Below are 15,281 nucleotides of genomic sequence, written 5' to 3'. Positions count from 1 at the left end.
ATGTTGGCACCGAGACCTTTCTGACACTGGAAATAAAAGGTGATAATTTCAGTCACTGTGAAAAGTTCATGTGGATACCTTCATCACGTGGGACGTATTACAGAGTAACCTCTCGCTGCAGACAGTAGCTGTGCCTACCTCGGCTGTGACATAAAGCTCCCAATTAGCACTTAAGGAAAGAGACTTTACAGGCTGCACACTCACCTCGGCTCAGCCCATCTGGTCCCCGAAGGATTCGGCATTCTTCTATCTGGCCGAACGGAGAAAACATCACCCTGATATCATTCTCATTACACTTCTTCGAAACCATTCCTATGAACAATTTTCTGTCTTCCACAGCTAGAAGATAAAAATAATGAATGAGCAAAGGCCATTTCATCTTTTTGCTGTGATCAATGCTTCATTACCACATCAAACCAAGCTCCAGTCATGTGAGTCTGGCTCTGTAACTGAAGACAAGTCCTAAGGCAAACACTTTATACTTACAACCTCCCTGCCCCCTTCCTTCCCCACCCCAAATATCTCATTTTTCTCTCTCTCTCTCTCCTTTTTTTTAGTGGTGCTTGCTGTTTATATAACATATTAATTGGCTGTCTTAGTCACTCTGCATACACCTCCCCTTCACGGCTTCTAAAAGGAAAATATCCTCCGTTAGAGATGCTTTTAAAGATATCTTTGCATAGATTCTAATACAGATAAATTCCTTCACCCCCCTCTTGTGTGAAAGAAATCCTGATGGTGTGAGGGTGAAGAAGGGATTGTGCATGTAATGATACAAGCTAATGAAAAATATTCCTGAGAAATATTTTGAGAGCAGCTCCTATCTGAGCTTTCAATTTCAGCCAACTTAATGCACGGCACTGGATAGGCAGATGTGCAATGACTGCTCTGGAAAAGAATGCATTAAATTCTTCTGCTGGGTTTTTTTTTTTTTTTTTAGTGTCACAGCCCTCTGCCCTTCAGGAGGACACAAGATATATTTCAGGACATCACCTGAACACCCTTTGATGCGTAATGATGCTGAGTTTGCAAAAAAACACCATGACAAACAGGCTTTACCTGAATTATTGGTAGAATATTTCCTGCCTGCACTGTCACCAGCACAAGCTGGACTGCTGCAGCAGGATGCACACAGTCCTATTAATCAAATCCAAATTTACAGGTCTAAAGCTGGGGACCCTTCTCAAAAATTAAAGAGGTCATCAAAACTTAATTCACTCTGGAAAAAACTTAAAAATGAAAATGCACCCACCCATCTATATTAAACCAAAAAATCTAAGTGCTTATTTTACAGTACATACACCAGTGCTTTCTTCTTCTCTGGAAATGGCATGTAAATCCAATTCCCTGTTAATGAGCAGACTGTCAGGGTTTGTGGGGAAGCAAAGAGGGAAGGAAAGCTTTACTCCGGAGAGTCTGCAGTGCACTTACTTATTTCTATTATTGTGCAAATTATTTTTGTAATGAAGTATTTTCATTTCTGGGCTTACAAAAAAGAAAAGAAAAAAAAGAATCCTTCCTTGCTCTCTAACTCTGTCTCCTGTATTAGTACGAGCTTGTCATACGGAAAAAATTGCAGCTGAGGAAGAAGGAATTGTGTCCATTTTTTCTAGGATTTTACTTCTGTTATACTTCAACATTTTCAGTGCACTTAATAATTTCAATAACAGGAAGAGGTTCATGTTTATTGATCATGAGAAGCGTTTGAAGTAATTTTCTCCTTAAATTGCTGACTTTAAAAAGTATTTGTAGCTTTTATATAAGCAAGCACCAAACCCATGCATTTTTCAGAACCCAAAACAGAGACCAGCCCCTGCAAACTCAGCTTCTCACTCTACAAGCTTGCAAGAAAATTGGTGTGAATTTAACACCCAGGGGAAGATGTTTTCTTCAGCAGAGATTCCTCAAGACTGAACATTTTCATTCACACTTTATATTGAGGTTCCACATGCAGGTGAACTCTCCAGAAAGGGTTAAGAAATGATGAATGCATGGGATGAGCCAGTTACAGATCAAGAGCTGAATATGCGTGATTGCAAGTAAGACCCGCAAGTTGGGATATATATATATATATATGTCTTATTATGAAGCTTTACATCTGATTCATAATATATAGCTGACCTTGATGCTGCTAAATATTACTCTAAGGGTGGGAAAGCTGAATTATCTTGCTCACAGCCACAAGAGGAATACAGGCAGCCACTTCTGCTGGTGGAAGGATGCCTGTAACTTGGCTGTAGACAATTCCTACATTGTCTTGAGCAATCTCAAAGCAAACTTTGAAGAAGTTCCCTGGCCAGCCTGTCCCCTCAAAACCAGCCACAGACTATGGCCATAGTGCAGGAAAGGTTTTGAGACAAGGGATCCAGCTGGGCTGCCAGGCCTGGATTTTTCCACACCACAGACTGAGGTCAGGCTGGGTGAAGCCTTGGTGCCAAGCACATTTCCAAGCATTGCCTTCTGCTCTGTGTTATGAACTTCTAATTTTGTGTCTCTGTGTCAGCTAGTACCAACCAGTTTAAATTTGATCTTAGGCTTGAAATACAGTGTGAAGGTCCACCTTAAGGGTGGATAGGTCCAACTCTCTTTTAAAAATAGCTGCTGGCTAAATTGGACAAATGCCTGCCACAGCATCCCAAAGGAGGTCCCTTGGGTCCTGCTTTGGTGCCAGAACAAAGCCTCAAACCAAAGAGATTCACGTAGAGACTCAAAAGAAATGAGATGTGAACAGAAGGCTTTGTTTTAATTTTCCGAAGAGTAGCAGGCAACAAACTCCCCATCGGCCTCCTTCGGTTTTGGTAGTAAACCTATAAATATGCCATTTAACTAACATGATTTGCAGGTTTGCAGCTTGAGGGTGATTTTATAGTAAATTAAACATCCAGCTCCTGTGTACTGTACATCTTAAAAATGCAGATTTCATGAAGAATGCTCAGAGTACAGAAAACATATTGATATGATGACGTGCTCTGCATTCAGTGCCATTAGTCAGTCCTGATCAGTGTTGAAGCTTAAGAAAATTGCTATTCTTTTTCTGGCTGGAGGCCCAGCATAAAAAAACATTTAAAGTGACAATTGTCAAGATCAAAATGACATGTTTTTACTCCATCTGAAAGAACATCTGATATTATTAGGCTGAAAGAGTTTTTCCCACACAGAGAAAGGAATACTTTTCCACCTCGATAAGACTGATTTTCAGGAGTTATTTCTGCATTTTTGGTCAGCCATTTCTTTCTTTCTGAAATGAATTCTTACCAGCCACACAGGCAAGGTTTGAGAATCAGACAACAGGGTGCAAGAAGTGTGGGTCAAATGTTTTTAGAGGTGAGCAAACTTCCCTCTGGATCTGCCAAGCCTGTGGATTTTCCTGTGTATGCTGGATTTCTCCCACGGACTGTAAAATGAGGATTAAACACACATGACCCAGCAAAGCACTGAGGCTGGGACAGGTGCTTCTGTTTAGGGAAAGGATGGCAGCCTAAACCCATCTGGCCTAACTTCAGTGACCTACAGGTTTGGTCTCAGCTCAACTGGTTGTTGGCAATGCCAAGAGATAAGCTCCTTCAAAGAGTGAGAGGTCTCACCTCTCCCAGCAAGGTGGCAAGGTACACGACAAGACATTTTCTCCCTTTCTCCTCTCTTCCCAAGGGAGAAATGGGAGTCCTTCCCCTGCTAATGAGCGCAGATTACAGATTTTTTTACACTGACTGAGCAGATTGACAGATGCTGTTACCTTCCAGCCAACTCTCAGATCTTGGGCATCATGACAACATTTAGATGTCCTGAGCTCCAGCTGCAGGGACATCAGGAATGAATGAGCTCTGAGGGGCTGGACAAAGCTTGGGAGCTGCCAGTGCTCTGGGCAATGACAGCAGGCAAAGAAAAATGTTGGGGGAAGGATAACAGTGGGCAAGGGCCAGCACATGTACACATACCTCAAAAGCATTTCACTGCTGCTTGATAACTCTCTCTCCCACCCTTGGGGTAGGTTTCAACAATTCAAAATCCAGAAAAATCAAAACTTTTTTAGCATGTGTTTGACATCATTATTTCTGAACCTTGCTTATGGGCTTAGTCGAACTTTCTGACTATTTTACACCACTCTGGGGGAATGAAGGAGATACAACTGTTTGGAAGTGGCAGGTAGAATGGGGTAGCTGAGTGCCCCTCCTTGATGGAGCAGAAGCAGTCAGAAGGTCACAGTAAACAAGGCCTGAAGTTCTATTTATAGGAAGGAAAGTGTGAAACTGCACAGTTTCTTGATTAACACATTATGGGGTTCACCTTTAATCCATCCCAACACATTACAAATGCAGGTTGGCTGTGCTGCCAGGGCAGATCAAGTGACACATCCAGTGCTAAGCCTGCTGGATTTGGGGTGGGGTTTGCCAGAATGCAGGAACACTGCACAAAGAGGTACAGACACCTGTTTTAAAATGACTAGAGTTGCTCTTTTAACCCCGTCAAGGCTAGCACTGCCATCACTAGCAGACGTGCCTAGGCATCGTGTTTGAACCCAGAACTATGCCTTAGCCATCAAAGGTTATCTGAGATGAAATCTGTCTCTGCTGGGAGGGGAACTTTCCAAACTGAGCCTCCTGTCTTCTGACAGCACCACATCCAGCTTGCAGAATAACATCCTGAAGGGTCTAATTTTTAGCTTTACTCAATTTGCTTCAGTAATGAGCATTTCTTGCAGGCTGTATTAGATTGCTTGTGCTAACCCAGGAGGATAAAGGAGTAGAGATTATTTTCTGAATGCTACAAAAGAATTAAACCCTGTAATAATTGTGGGAAATCTCCCTGAAGATTCAACATAACTTTTATTTTCACTCTTCTAAACTCCCAAAATTTTGAAAGATCAAAATTATAACCCTTTGTTGTACATTTCTGAGGAGTCCAGTCAGATAAAGAGTGAATTTTCTCCCCAGAAGATTCCTTCTCTTTTGAGCAACTAGATAAATAGTTAATTATGTAAAAATGGTGTAAGCGGTTTTTTTTGGTTTGGTCTGGTTTTTTTCTTCCCATATAGAAGGGAAAAGGTGAAATCAGACTTTTTATCCCTAGTTGTAAGCCTGTGAAAACCCCTTGCATACAATCTGTCAAAGTCACACCTGAATCCGGAGCTGCCTGCATTAATTATCAACTTTTCTATGTGTTAGTGCTAACATATGGCATCTAATTACTACCTCCAATTCGGCAAAGTTGTGCCACTTAGAATTTCAAAATTTTTTTAAAAATTTTCCACTAACGAAATCAATAAACATAAATTATAAGATTACTCAGCTACCCTCCTGCCTACTTTATTTTTTTAAATAGAGAATTTTGTCATTTTCCCTGAAGCAGTGATGCTTTGATCCATTTAAGAGCGTACTGTCTCTAGGATATGAGCCTGAAAGTATTGACTGTGTTCAAATCCAGATCCAAGACATTTAAGCATTTGCAAATTGTAGAATGTTAATGGCCACAGACAACTTAAGAGTCAAGCAGGTGTTTGTAAGTTTTTCAGCATTAGACTGGAGGAACCCCCTTTGTTTGAAAATGTCCTTAAAAGGATAAATACTGTGAGTGATGAATCCAGTAATGGTGGAAGCTTCAAAGTTGAAAACATGCTTTTTTGGCAGAAAATCCTTAACCAAAACTTTCTAGACAGGTTAAAACAACCTGCACAAAAGTGATCAGACCAGGACACACTACAAAATTCATCATCTGCAGATCTTCAAGAGATGGTATATTTTTCAAAAGTAAGAAGCTTTTCAGAATCCCCCTGGGTAGTCAAATTAATTAAATCTGAGGGCAAGTCTTGCCCCATCAAGTCTAGGTGCTAAAAGCTTGGTGGAAGAGATCAAGATTTGCTTCATCTGCATGAGCAGAGAAACAACTTAGACAAACTGCAGTCCAGGAATGAACCATGGGAGCAGGTTATCCAGAGGAACTGTGGATGCCCTAGTCCTGGAAGTGTTCATGGCCAGGTTGGATGGGGCTCTGAGCAGCCTGGTCCAGGTGTGCTGGAGGTGTCCCTTCCATACCCATCTCCCAGTTTCCATGAGGTGAGCTTGGTCTCTGGTGTTGAGGGACAGATTCCTCAGGTGACACAGACACCTAAGGGCAGGAACAGTGATGGAAAAGGAGGAGCATTTCATCCTGGGAGTCTCTGGCTTGGATCCTCATTCAAAGCTTTTTCACAAGGGACTCAATATGGGGAGGGAGCACTTAATCACACAGCAAATACTGTTCTTTGAAAACCTCTGTAAATTGAATGAGAGGACCTGTCCTTCCTCCCTATGGAACTTGAACAGGTCTATCAATCCTTCACAAACATGTACAAGCTCAGAAGAATTGTAGAGTGCTCAACTTGTCCTACACGTCTTTCTGCAAGAAATTTTTGACCAAGAAAATTGCTTTAGCCTCTTTGCAAACTGAGAAACACTACTTTACTCATAAAATCCACTGGGATCCTCCCATGACTCAGAAATCAAAGAGACTCGAGTATTCCTCAAAAGCTCAACCACCACAGATCATGAAAACCAAGATGCCTTGGCATGTCTTTTTTCTTTTCCCCTTTGAACTTACCAATCTGGTTGAAGAGGTACAGTTTACAGTTTGCTGTTGGCATGGATAATATACCTCCTCAGATGGATAGCCTGGAGCATGTGGGAAACATGTGCCAAACAAACCTCCACATCCCCCACGCTGTTGTTTTCTTTCTTTCTTGATCTCCAAGTGCTGGCAAACTGTCACCCACTCCATGAACCCCATGCCTGCGCCCTGCCTTTCTGAGGAGCTGTACCATTATTACCATCATTGTGGTATTAGTTTGCCTTCTGTTTCTCCAGTTGATTAAAAAAAAAACAGTTCACCACCCCTTGAACATTCCTATCAAAAGTTCCCGCACCCTTCAGGAATCTAAATTTAAAAAGGTGTTTAATTTGACAGTTGGAACCCTTGAAATGACAATTTGTTTTTTCTCCAAAATACAAAGAAAGGCAAGAGAAAAAAAAAAGGTGAAAAAGCCCAATTCCTTGTCATTTTTATGCTTGGAATAGATGTCAGAAAATAAGAGAGTATTCCCACAGTGCAGACGGGAGTTTCATGCAGATAACCCTAGACTAACAGCAGCAGCCAGGAGCCAGCCTACCCTGCCTTCCAAGCAGGCACTACTTGCAGAGAAGGACAGAATTTGCACAATTCCCCACAGTGTTTTTCCAATATGTTCAATCTCCTTTAGAAAGAAACACTTCAGGCAACGAACAAGTAACTCACTGGGAGTCAATTTTGGCCCATTGCCTCTTATTTTTCTAATTTGCCAAGGAAATTGAGGTGAAATTTGTCTTTGAAAGAAGAACCCATGGAGGCCACAGAGGGTTCAGGCCAGCGTTCCGGTGCCTAAGGGATAATTGTGCCCACTGCTAGCAGTAAATACTAGGGACTTTAGTCTGGATTCCAACAGCAATATTCTCTTTGACCACAGTGAGGCCTGAAAAGTTCAGTCCTTCTGCCCATCCAGGTGCCTTGGCCTCTATTCTGAGCACTCAAAGACAGCAAGAAATCTGCTAAAAGTCTTTGGGAAAATTTCTTCACCCAGAGGGTGGCTGGGCACTGGAACAGGCTCCCCAGAGCAGTGGTCACAGCGCCAGACTGACAGAGGTCAAGGAGCATTTTGACAATACACTTAAGCACATTGTGAGATTTTTGGGATTGTCCTGCACAGGGCCAGGAACTAGACTTTGAGAATCCTCATGGATGGATATCTGTCCTTTCCAACTCAGAATATTCAATGATTCTATGATTCCAACCTGAGAGAGAGAACAGCCCCTCTCGTACAAATGGGTGACAGCTCATATTTCCTGCGCTCACGGCCACTTTTGTTTGGAAAGTTGTCATAATGGGAAACCTAGCATAATGCGAAGTTTTAATTTCCTTCCAAACTTCATAATCCTTGGAGAAGCCTGAAAAAGGGATGCACTACAATTAGCAAAAAAAAGAAGCCTTAAAAAAGCCTTGCGGAGAGATTTAGAGCCCAATCATAATTTACATTTGCAGGTATGTAGATCTCTAAGTGCACGGCTTCTGCCCTGATTACTAATTAATGAGGTGCAAAGATGCCTGTTGGAGGAACCAGCTCTGATTATGTGGGCCTTAAGGGAAAATGAAGCACTTGCAATCTAAGAAGGCAGATGATATCTTTAACATATATTTTAGAAAATTACAGGAACAAATCAAGGGGCAAAATATACACGTATATATTTTTAAAGAATCACACGCTGCCAAGTTGCACTACCATTCGATTATCTTATTTCCCTGAATATATAAACCTGGCATGTCTAATAGATTTACCTTGCCATCTATTTTGCATGTCATATACATCCACTTAGGCAGTACCCTAGTATTCCAAATGGATATTACTGTCTTTATAGCATTCATTTTTCAATCGTTTTGAGGAATAAGTATACAGAGAGCTCCAAAATGGGCTTCCCAGCTCATAATGAAGCATATGATTAAAACCTAAATTTGGCTCAGATTCAGAATGGCATCATTCTGTAAAAAGGTACTTTTGGCAAATGTTTAAGGCCATCATGTACTTACATAATTTGTTAACACAGGTATGCCTTTTTGTTTCTTTTATTTTAAATTTTCAGCATCAACATTTTATCTCCATTTTATCAATCTCAGGTGCTCCCACAATACCTCACTGTTAGGAGAACCCAAGGGAAGGATGTATGCAGTGAGGCAGGTCATGACATACAGCAGGTACAAGGAAGACCCTTTTTTGGGGACATTTCCTTCCTTCTTTAAAGCAGAAGATAAAAGGGAGTTCAGAGCAGCTCAACACCTTCCCAGCACGTCAGGTGTAGGGAAACTGCCTATTATTTTCACCACAAAAGGAGTAAAGCAAAATCTCTCACAATGTTGTGCTTACTTTAGTTTAGAGAAAGACACAATTAAGTAAAAATAAATTGAACACATACCATTTGACTTTTCACTATCTGCAGGTTTCATCTGAATAGGATGATGCATCTAAAAACAAAAATGAAAGAGAGTAAGGCAGGTTGGATAGTCATAAAAAATCAAGAGTGATGTTTTTAGTGAAGGGCTAAAAAGAGACACGATTTAATATTAAACATGTTGAAATTATATAAATTCAGAATAACACTGTATTATAGGCTTATAAAAAAATGAAATGGTAAAGGAGTATTTTATAATGAGGAAGTTAAAAAAAAAAAAAAAGAGACCATTGGGCCCATAGGACTCATATAAATCTTTAATTTGCTGTATCTAGTTTCAGAAGACCTCTAAAGTTACAGCCCTCATTAGTTTATGGCATGCTTGGTTTCTGTTTTACCAACTTTTTTTTTCCTTGAGCTCAACCACTGCCAAAACCAAGCTGTAATTTTCAAGTAATTTAAGAACTAGCAAGCATTTCAAATGTACTCAGAGGAGTTGAGTTTGACAAATGAATTTTGCTTGTAATTAAAAAAACTGTGCTCATTCTTTTAGGACTGAAGAAGAAGAGATCTTGATTCCTAAAATAGCTTCCTATAATTGTTTAGTATCTCATATTTTTGTTTTAGTATCCATTACACATTCATTCATAAAGCTTCCACCACAACATAAAACAATTCTGCCTTCCATAAAAACTCCAAATCCTTTTTCCTTTTCAACTTCTTCCTCCATTCATGTCCCTCTTACCGAAAAAAGGAAACCAACCCCTGTCTGCAGCTTTCTGTGCTGAACATCCCACCTTGGCACACTCGGGCTGCTGTGTCCTCAGCTTCCTCTGCTAAATGATACTGCTCACACACTGAATTGTTGACAGCTCCAATAAAATTTCTACAAACGGTGTTTTTGTTCTTTCAGGAATAAAAACACCACAGCAGTTGAGCTCCCTCATGATCAGAGTTTTCTGCAGGACACTGGTGATAGCCAGCCCTGTGGCCACTGTGGTGTGTTCAGGGAAATTTTATTACAGATTCTTGAAAGCCTCCAGAACTGACCTGACATTGAGATTCAATGTGGGAGATATTTAAGCTTGCAAAAAAAACCCCCTATTTTTATTTTCTTTCTTGGACTCTGCATAGTTACTGGGATTTGACTGCACAAACCTTCTGGCAGCTGCAGGGCCACTGCCTTTTCTCTCCTCAGCAATTCCTTACCAATTCACGTGAACAGGTGAAAAAATGTATGCTTTTTCTACTTTTCTATCATTTTTCAGTGTAGCACAGCTGTGCATTGCCTGAAAATGTCAGAGGCAATTCCATTTTCCTAATAAAAGATTGTTATGACAAACTCTGGGAAACAAAAACAGCTGAGCAGGAGAGAACATCCATGCCCTTGTATCAAATATGCTTTCAAAGCCGCACAGAAACCCACATCTGCATTGCTTTTGGTGAAGTAACTTAACCACCAGGGAAAAAGTTGCTGGATTCTTCAGAAAACATAAAATATTGCTGTGAATGTTTCTGTTAGATTTAGTCAAAGTCCAGAACGCTCCATGGCCTTGCAAATCAATGTATTCCCTGTGCTGCTTGCACAACTCCCCAGTGTGTCCTAGGGAAAGGCAAAGCCACAAGGTAGATGTTGTTGTCAGGATGCATAAATTTTCTTCAGTTTTAACAATTCTGCTCTCTTTAAATCATTTGTTTCCTCAATGGACTTTAATAGCCCAGCACTTGCCTGCTACCACTCTTATTAGATCAGTTTTATAGAAAAAAGGGAACTTCTATTGTTCTCTGTTTTCTTTAGGGCTTAAGATTTTTCCAGACATCAACAATACACTGGGCACTGCAGGAGACTTAAAATTTGTGGGAATGTGAGGCAGCATGTCCACTCAGAAAGCAAAAAAAGAAAGAAGAAAAAAGGTTTAACTTTCTCCACAAGGCCATTGCAGGTTACTGAGGTCTCTGAGGAGCAATGGAGTGGTGACAAAATAGAGGAAAGAAAGGCAAGTATTGAAAACTCAGGAATATGCAGGATATAAGAGAAAAACCCAGTTCAATTTCAGGCCTTTTGTAGACAGAGAATCAATCAATTGCTCTTTACAGATGTGTTTATGTGCCCCTAAGAGGAAATATTTTGAATAAAGGCTACTTTAAGAACATTAAACACCTCTCACTTTTCAAACTGCCCAAACTAGAGAAGCCAACTTTAGACCAAATTCACGTGAAGAAATTATTTTTGCAGCCCATGGTCACAACAGAAAGATCAGTGTTACCTGACAAGCACAATTACTGCATATGCAAAGTCATTCTCTTCAGTCACACACCATTACCCCATGTTCATTAACTCAGTAATCTGGTACATTCACAAACCAAGAGGTAAGACTTAACATGATGCTTCAAATAGGTTTTGACTTGATTTCAAAAGTTCCTGCTAAAAACTCATGGTCCTCCTCACGCCATCAGGCTGTATTTGGGAGTGATGCATTGTGCTTAAAATTACATCAGTGCAAAACCACTAAAAAATACAGCTCAGGCCTGGAGAGTTTGAACTGCAGAACACCCCGAAAAATGGATGTGATACACAAACCTGGCTTCAGCTAAGAGGAAAGTGGAAAAATACCTTACTGACAGTTTCCTAACATGAGAGGGCTCATGTTGAAGCTTGTTTAACCCTGACCATCACCAATTGATACGTTAACAACCTTTAACACTAGATTCAATAAAACATGCCATTTATAACCTGAAATGGGTTTTACAGAGTCACTGGTTCGCATCTCATTATTAAACTCATTGCTGACCTCTAGAGACAACTGCCGTGACAATACATATTATAAGCTCTCTACCCATAAAATATTTAAAGGTAGGTGTAAAAAAGAGAAGAAAAGAAAAGAATGACTCTCAAAGAAGTAGTGAATAAGAAAATTAAAGGGGCAGAGACAAAAGTTAAATAGGTACTATCCTTTCACTCTACAATGAGCAAAAGACAAAATAATCTGTACGTTTTGTATCTCCCTTGTATAACTGCAGGCTATAAAATAATAAAATAGCTGTGCCTTCCCAGGCCCTCCAAAAGATTACAGATGATATAAAACTGTTTTAAATTAGGTGCCACTCACTAGAATCATGTCATCTACTGAAATGAAGGATTTCCCGTCTTATCAGGAAGCTGTTATTGTAACTATACATCACTTATGGATCTCAAGGTAAGTGATTTCTCAGTATGTCATGCTGCCACACAGAACAACAGGAAACATTTCCTCCTTTTCTTGGAGAAAGCTTTGCCTATGAAAATACAGTATTTATGAATGCACACTTACAATTAATAAAGAGGCAAGAACAAGAAAAATAACCTCATCAAGTCATTTATTACCTTGAACATCATCCTGTACTCAGCACACACAGTAAAAGAGAACAACACAGCTCTCAAGCAAGTACCATCTGAGCATGGGCAGCTTCCCCTGGCAAGCACTGTGCATGGGGATATCAAACCCAGGCTGGAGTATGGGCTGTGAGGAGCAACCTCTCCTCATCAATATTACAGAGAGTTCTACTGAACACACGTGTGCAGCAAGCAGGGCACGACCTGCTCTTCCTACAGGTGCTCTCTGTCCATTGGTCTCAAAACACACTTTGCCACTGTTTTACAGCTGAGAGCAGGCAAATGCCTGTTGCCCAAGGTTGTCAGTGCCTTGTGGCAGTGCTGGCAGCAAAGTGGGGGCTTCACTGCTGCTTGTGCTGTCACAGAGGCCACCCAAAGCCCAGGGCCATGAACGTCACTGCCTCTCCTTGGGCGCATCCCAAGCAGGGGTGCTGAGGCAGTCCACAGGAATCAAAAAGGCAAAGAAACAGTTGTCAAACATGCAACCCTGAAAATCCCCCTGAAATTAATGAGAATCTGGCTGCTGGCTATGTCCAGGGCAGCAGCAGGACCACGCCAAGGCCTAGAATTACAATTGAACAGTTACATCTTTTTCCCCCCCTCTTTTTCCTGAGTACATCTTGCTGTATGTAAACATAACGTCATTAGAGGAAAAAAAAAACACAGCAAAGCAACCCATGCATCTCAAAGGCATGCCACCTCTCCAGCTTTAGAGCCTCAAAGTCATGTTTTCAACAAAAATAGCAGTACCTATTTACATTCTTGTCAAAGCCATGTGACATCTGCATGGGAGAAAACAAGCCGGCTAAGAGTCTATTTCTGGCAAAAATATTGCAAGGAAATTAGATTAACCTGGGTGGAATTCTATCTGGGAATTTGGAGTCTGTCGTGGTGATTAAGTCATCATTTCTGTCAGATTACTCTAATCGGCTGTCAAATACGATTCCACAACCCCATCTGTAACTTGGCATCCTCGTTATTCAGTCGATGTTACCTTCTGTATACAAAACAAACACCAAACAAGGAGGTGTGTGCAGTCTAGCATTTAGCAGAGTCATTAGCTGTGATTACTATTGTGTGGTTGCACGTTGCACAAGGCGATCAGCTCATGGTTTGTTTTGTTTAGGGGATGCTTCAGATCAGGTGTAATCTTAAGTCTGAGGTGTCAGGGGTGAATGGGTAAGAACTGTCTCCAGGCATGGACGAGCATGGGATTGGCACACTCCAAGTCACCAGTGCATCAACAGCAACAGCTTAAATCACATTTCAGAGTTGTCAATATATTTGCTGGAAATGCTTTTGGACACCTGCTTTCCGTCAATTTTCTGAGGAGAAATGGGCATTCAGATATTCTGGGTAGCTAAAGACTTCCTGCGAGCAGCAATTTCTGCAAGTGAAACAAGGTTTGTAGGAGGAGGCAGTTGGCACTGGAAATGGTCTGTGTTGGCTGCTTTAAGATGTTACACATCAGTATGTTAGTCTTACGCAGGACTTTGGTGATTAAAAGCAGGAGAAGCCTTTCAGTGAAGATGAAGAAGCTGATGGGCTCATTTTGCTGCAGCTGTGTTGAGTCTGTGAAATCTGGATACCCTCAGCATCTCTGAAATTCTGGCCACCTAGACTGAAAAATCTTTTCTTTTTTTTTTTTTTTTTTTACGGTCCATTGCAAAAGCACCTTCATACATGATTACTACATTTGTTAGCAGCTTTTATTGTCCATTCCTGCCACTGTGGATGCAAATGCCTTGCTCCTGTTATTTCTTGTGCCTTGAGGAAGAAAATAGCTTCTCGTGCTCTTGACAAGAAAGGACTCTGAATGCACATCAGACCTGCCTGCACCTTCACCCAGCTCAGCATGGCAGTCAAAGACCACCTCCTGAAAGTCCTCAAAGTTAAGCAGAATGTTACTTTTCACCATCAGAGTTGAGGGATTGTGTGTGGAGAATCCTATCTATGACTCCTCACTCCTTACCACTCCTGTATTCATCTTTCTTTAATCCTTTAAAGCCACCAGCAGACTTCTAGAGATGTTAACCCTTTTCAGACCCGTCCCCTTCCTCCCTTCCCTGTCCTCTGCCCTGGCTAGAAGTTTCTAGCCAGGACCCAGCTCAGTTTGTCCCTTACCTGTCACCCTCACAGACCACATCACAGAGAAGCACCACACAAAGTAGAGCTAAACCTCCCCCCAGGCAAAGGGTAAATTTGAAGAACTCAGGTTACTTGGGTAACAACCAAACCAAACAAAAAGCAATAGGATTAAATGATGACAGCTTGCATCTATCTTGTAATTTCTTGTACTTTGGGACTTGCTTCTTGCTAGCATTAATCACTGTTGAAGCCAAATGGGACTTCTTTCGTATTTTCTACATCTCAGAACTGTAAAATGTCAAGAGAGAATGTGGGATAGAGAAGAGACATTAGACCTTAATTAAACCCTAATTTTCTTTTTGGGTGAAGGATTATAAATTCTGAGACTTTGAGAATCAACAGGAAAACTGAAGAGGAAGGAAATATTAAAAGGAGCAGCAGAGACAGGCTAAGGGCTCAAAAGAAAAGCGCCTAAAGAGGTACCAGCATGGAAACTAGTGGGGAAAAAATTATATTCTTTGCCTAACCCTGCTCTGGAAATTAATGCAAAGCTTTCTTCAAACTTCTGATCCAATTAGTGAGGGTAGTTTAATTAGAGCAGTAGTCCAAGGTAAAAAACAAGACTAACCAGGTTTCTGAGAACCTCTACTGAGTCTGGACTCAGGAGGGAATGTATTGACCTACCAGAATATTGGGGGAAGAAGAGAAAATACTCCATAAGCACCAGAGAATTAAATGGTTTTCAGTGTCTTTAGGGACCATTGCTTTTCTGGACTATTATGTGCAGATACCTCTATACCCCCCTGGCCCCACCCCTCATTTCACATTTTAGCTCCCCAGTTTTTCCATAGGATCTTTCAGAGGAGCTCTTGAAC

General features: G+C 41.0%; 1 protein-coding gene across 9 annotated transcripts in view; it reads right to left on the bottom strand.

Annotated features, from left to right (window-relative positions):
• The window catches only part of CELF2 (CUGBP Elav-like family member 2), a 376,204-nt gene that overhangs the window by 69,043 nt on the left and 291,880 nt on the right, over positions 1-15,281 (bottom strand). For all 9 annotated transcript variants that reach the window (XM_041483783.1, XM_041483782.1, XM_041483785.1 and 6 more), the window contains 2 exons: positions 8,970-9,018; positions 205-339 (listed from right to left, as the gene is read on the bottom strand). In XM_041483783.1, the coding sequence (XP_041339717.1) occupies positions 205-339; positions 8,970-9,018 (184 nt within the window). The remainder of the gene's footprint in view (positions 1-204; positions 340-8,969; positions 9,019-15,281) is intronic.

Source organism: Pyrgilauda ruficollis, unplaced genomic scaffold (genome assembly GCF_017590135.1).
Source record: "Pyrgilauda ruficollis isolate IOZ18807 unplaced genomic scaffold, ASM1759013v1 scaffold61, whole genome shotgun sequence".
NCBI lineage: Eukaryota > Metazoa > Chordata > Aves > Passeriformes > Passeridae > Pyrgilauda > Pyrgilauda ruficollis.
This window is presented reverse-complemented; position numbering and strand designations above follow the sequence as displayed.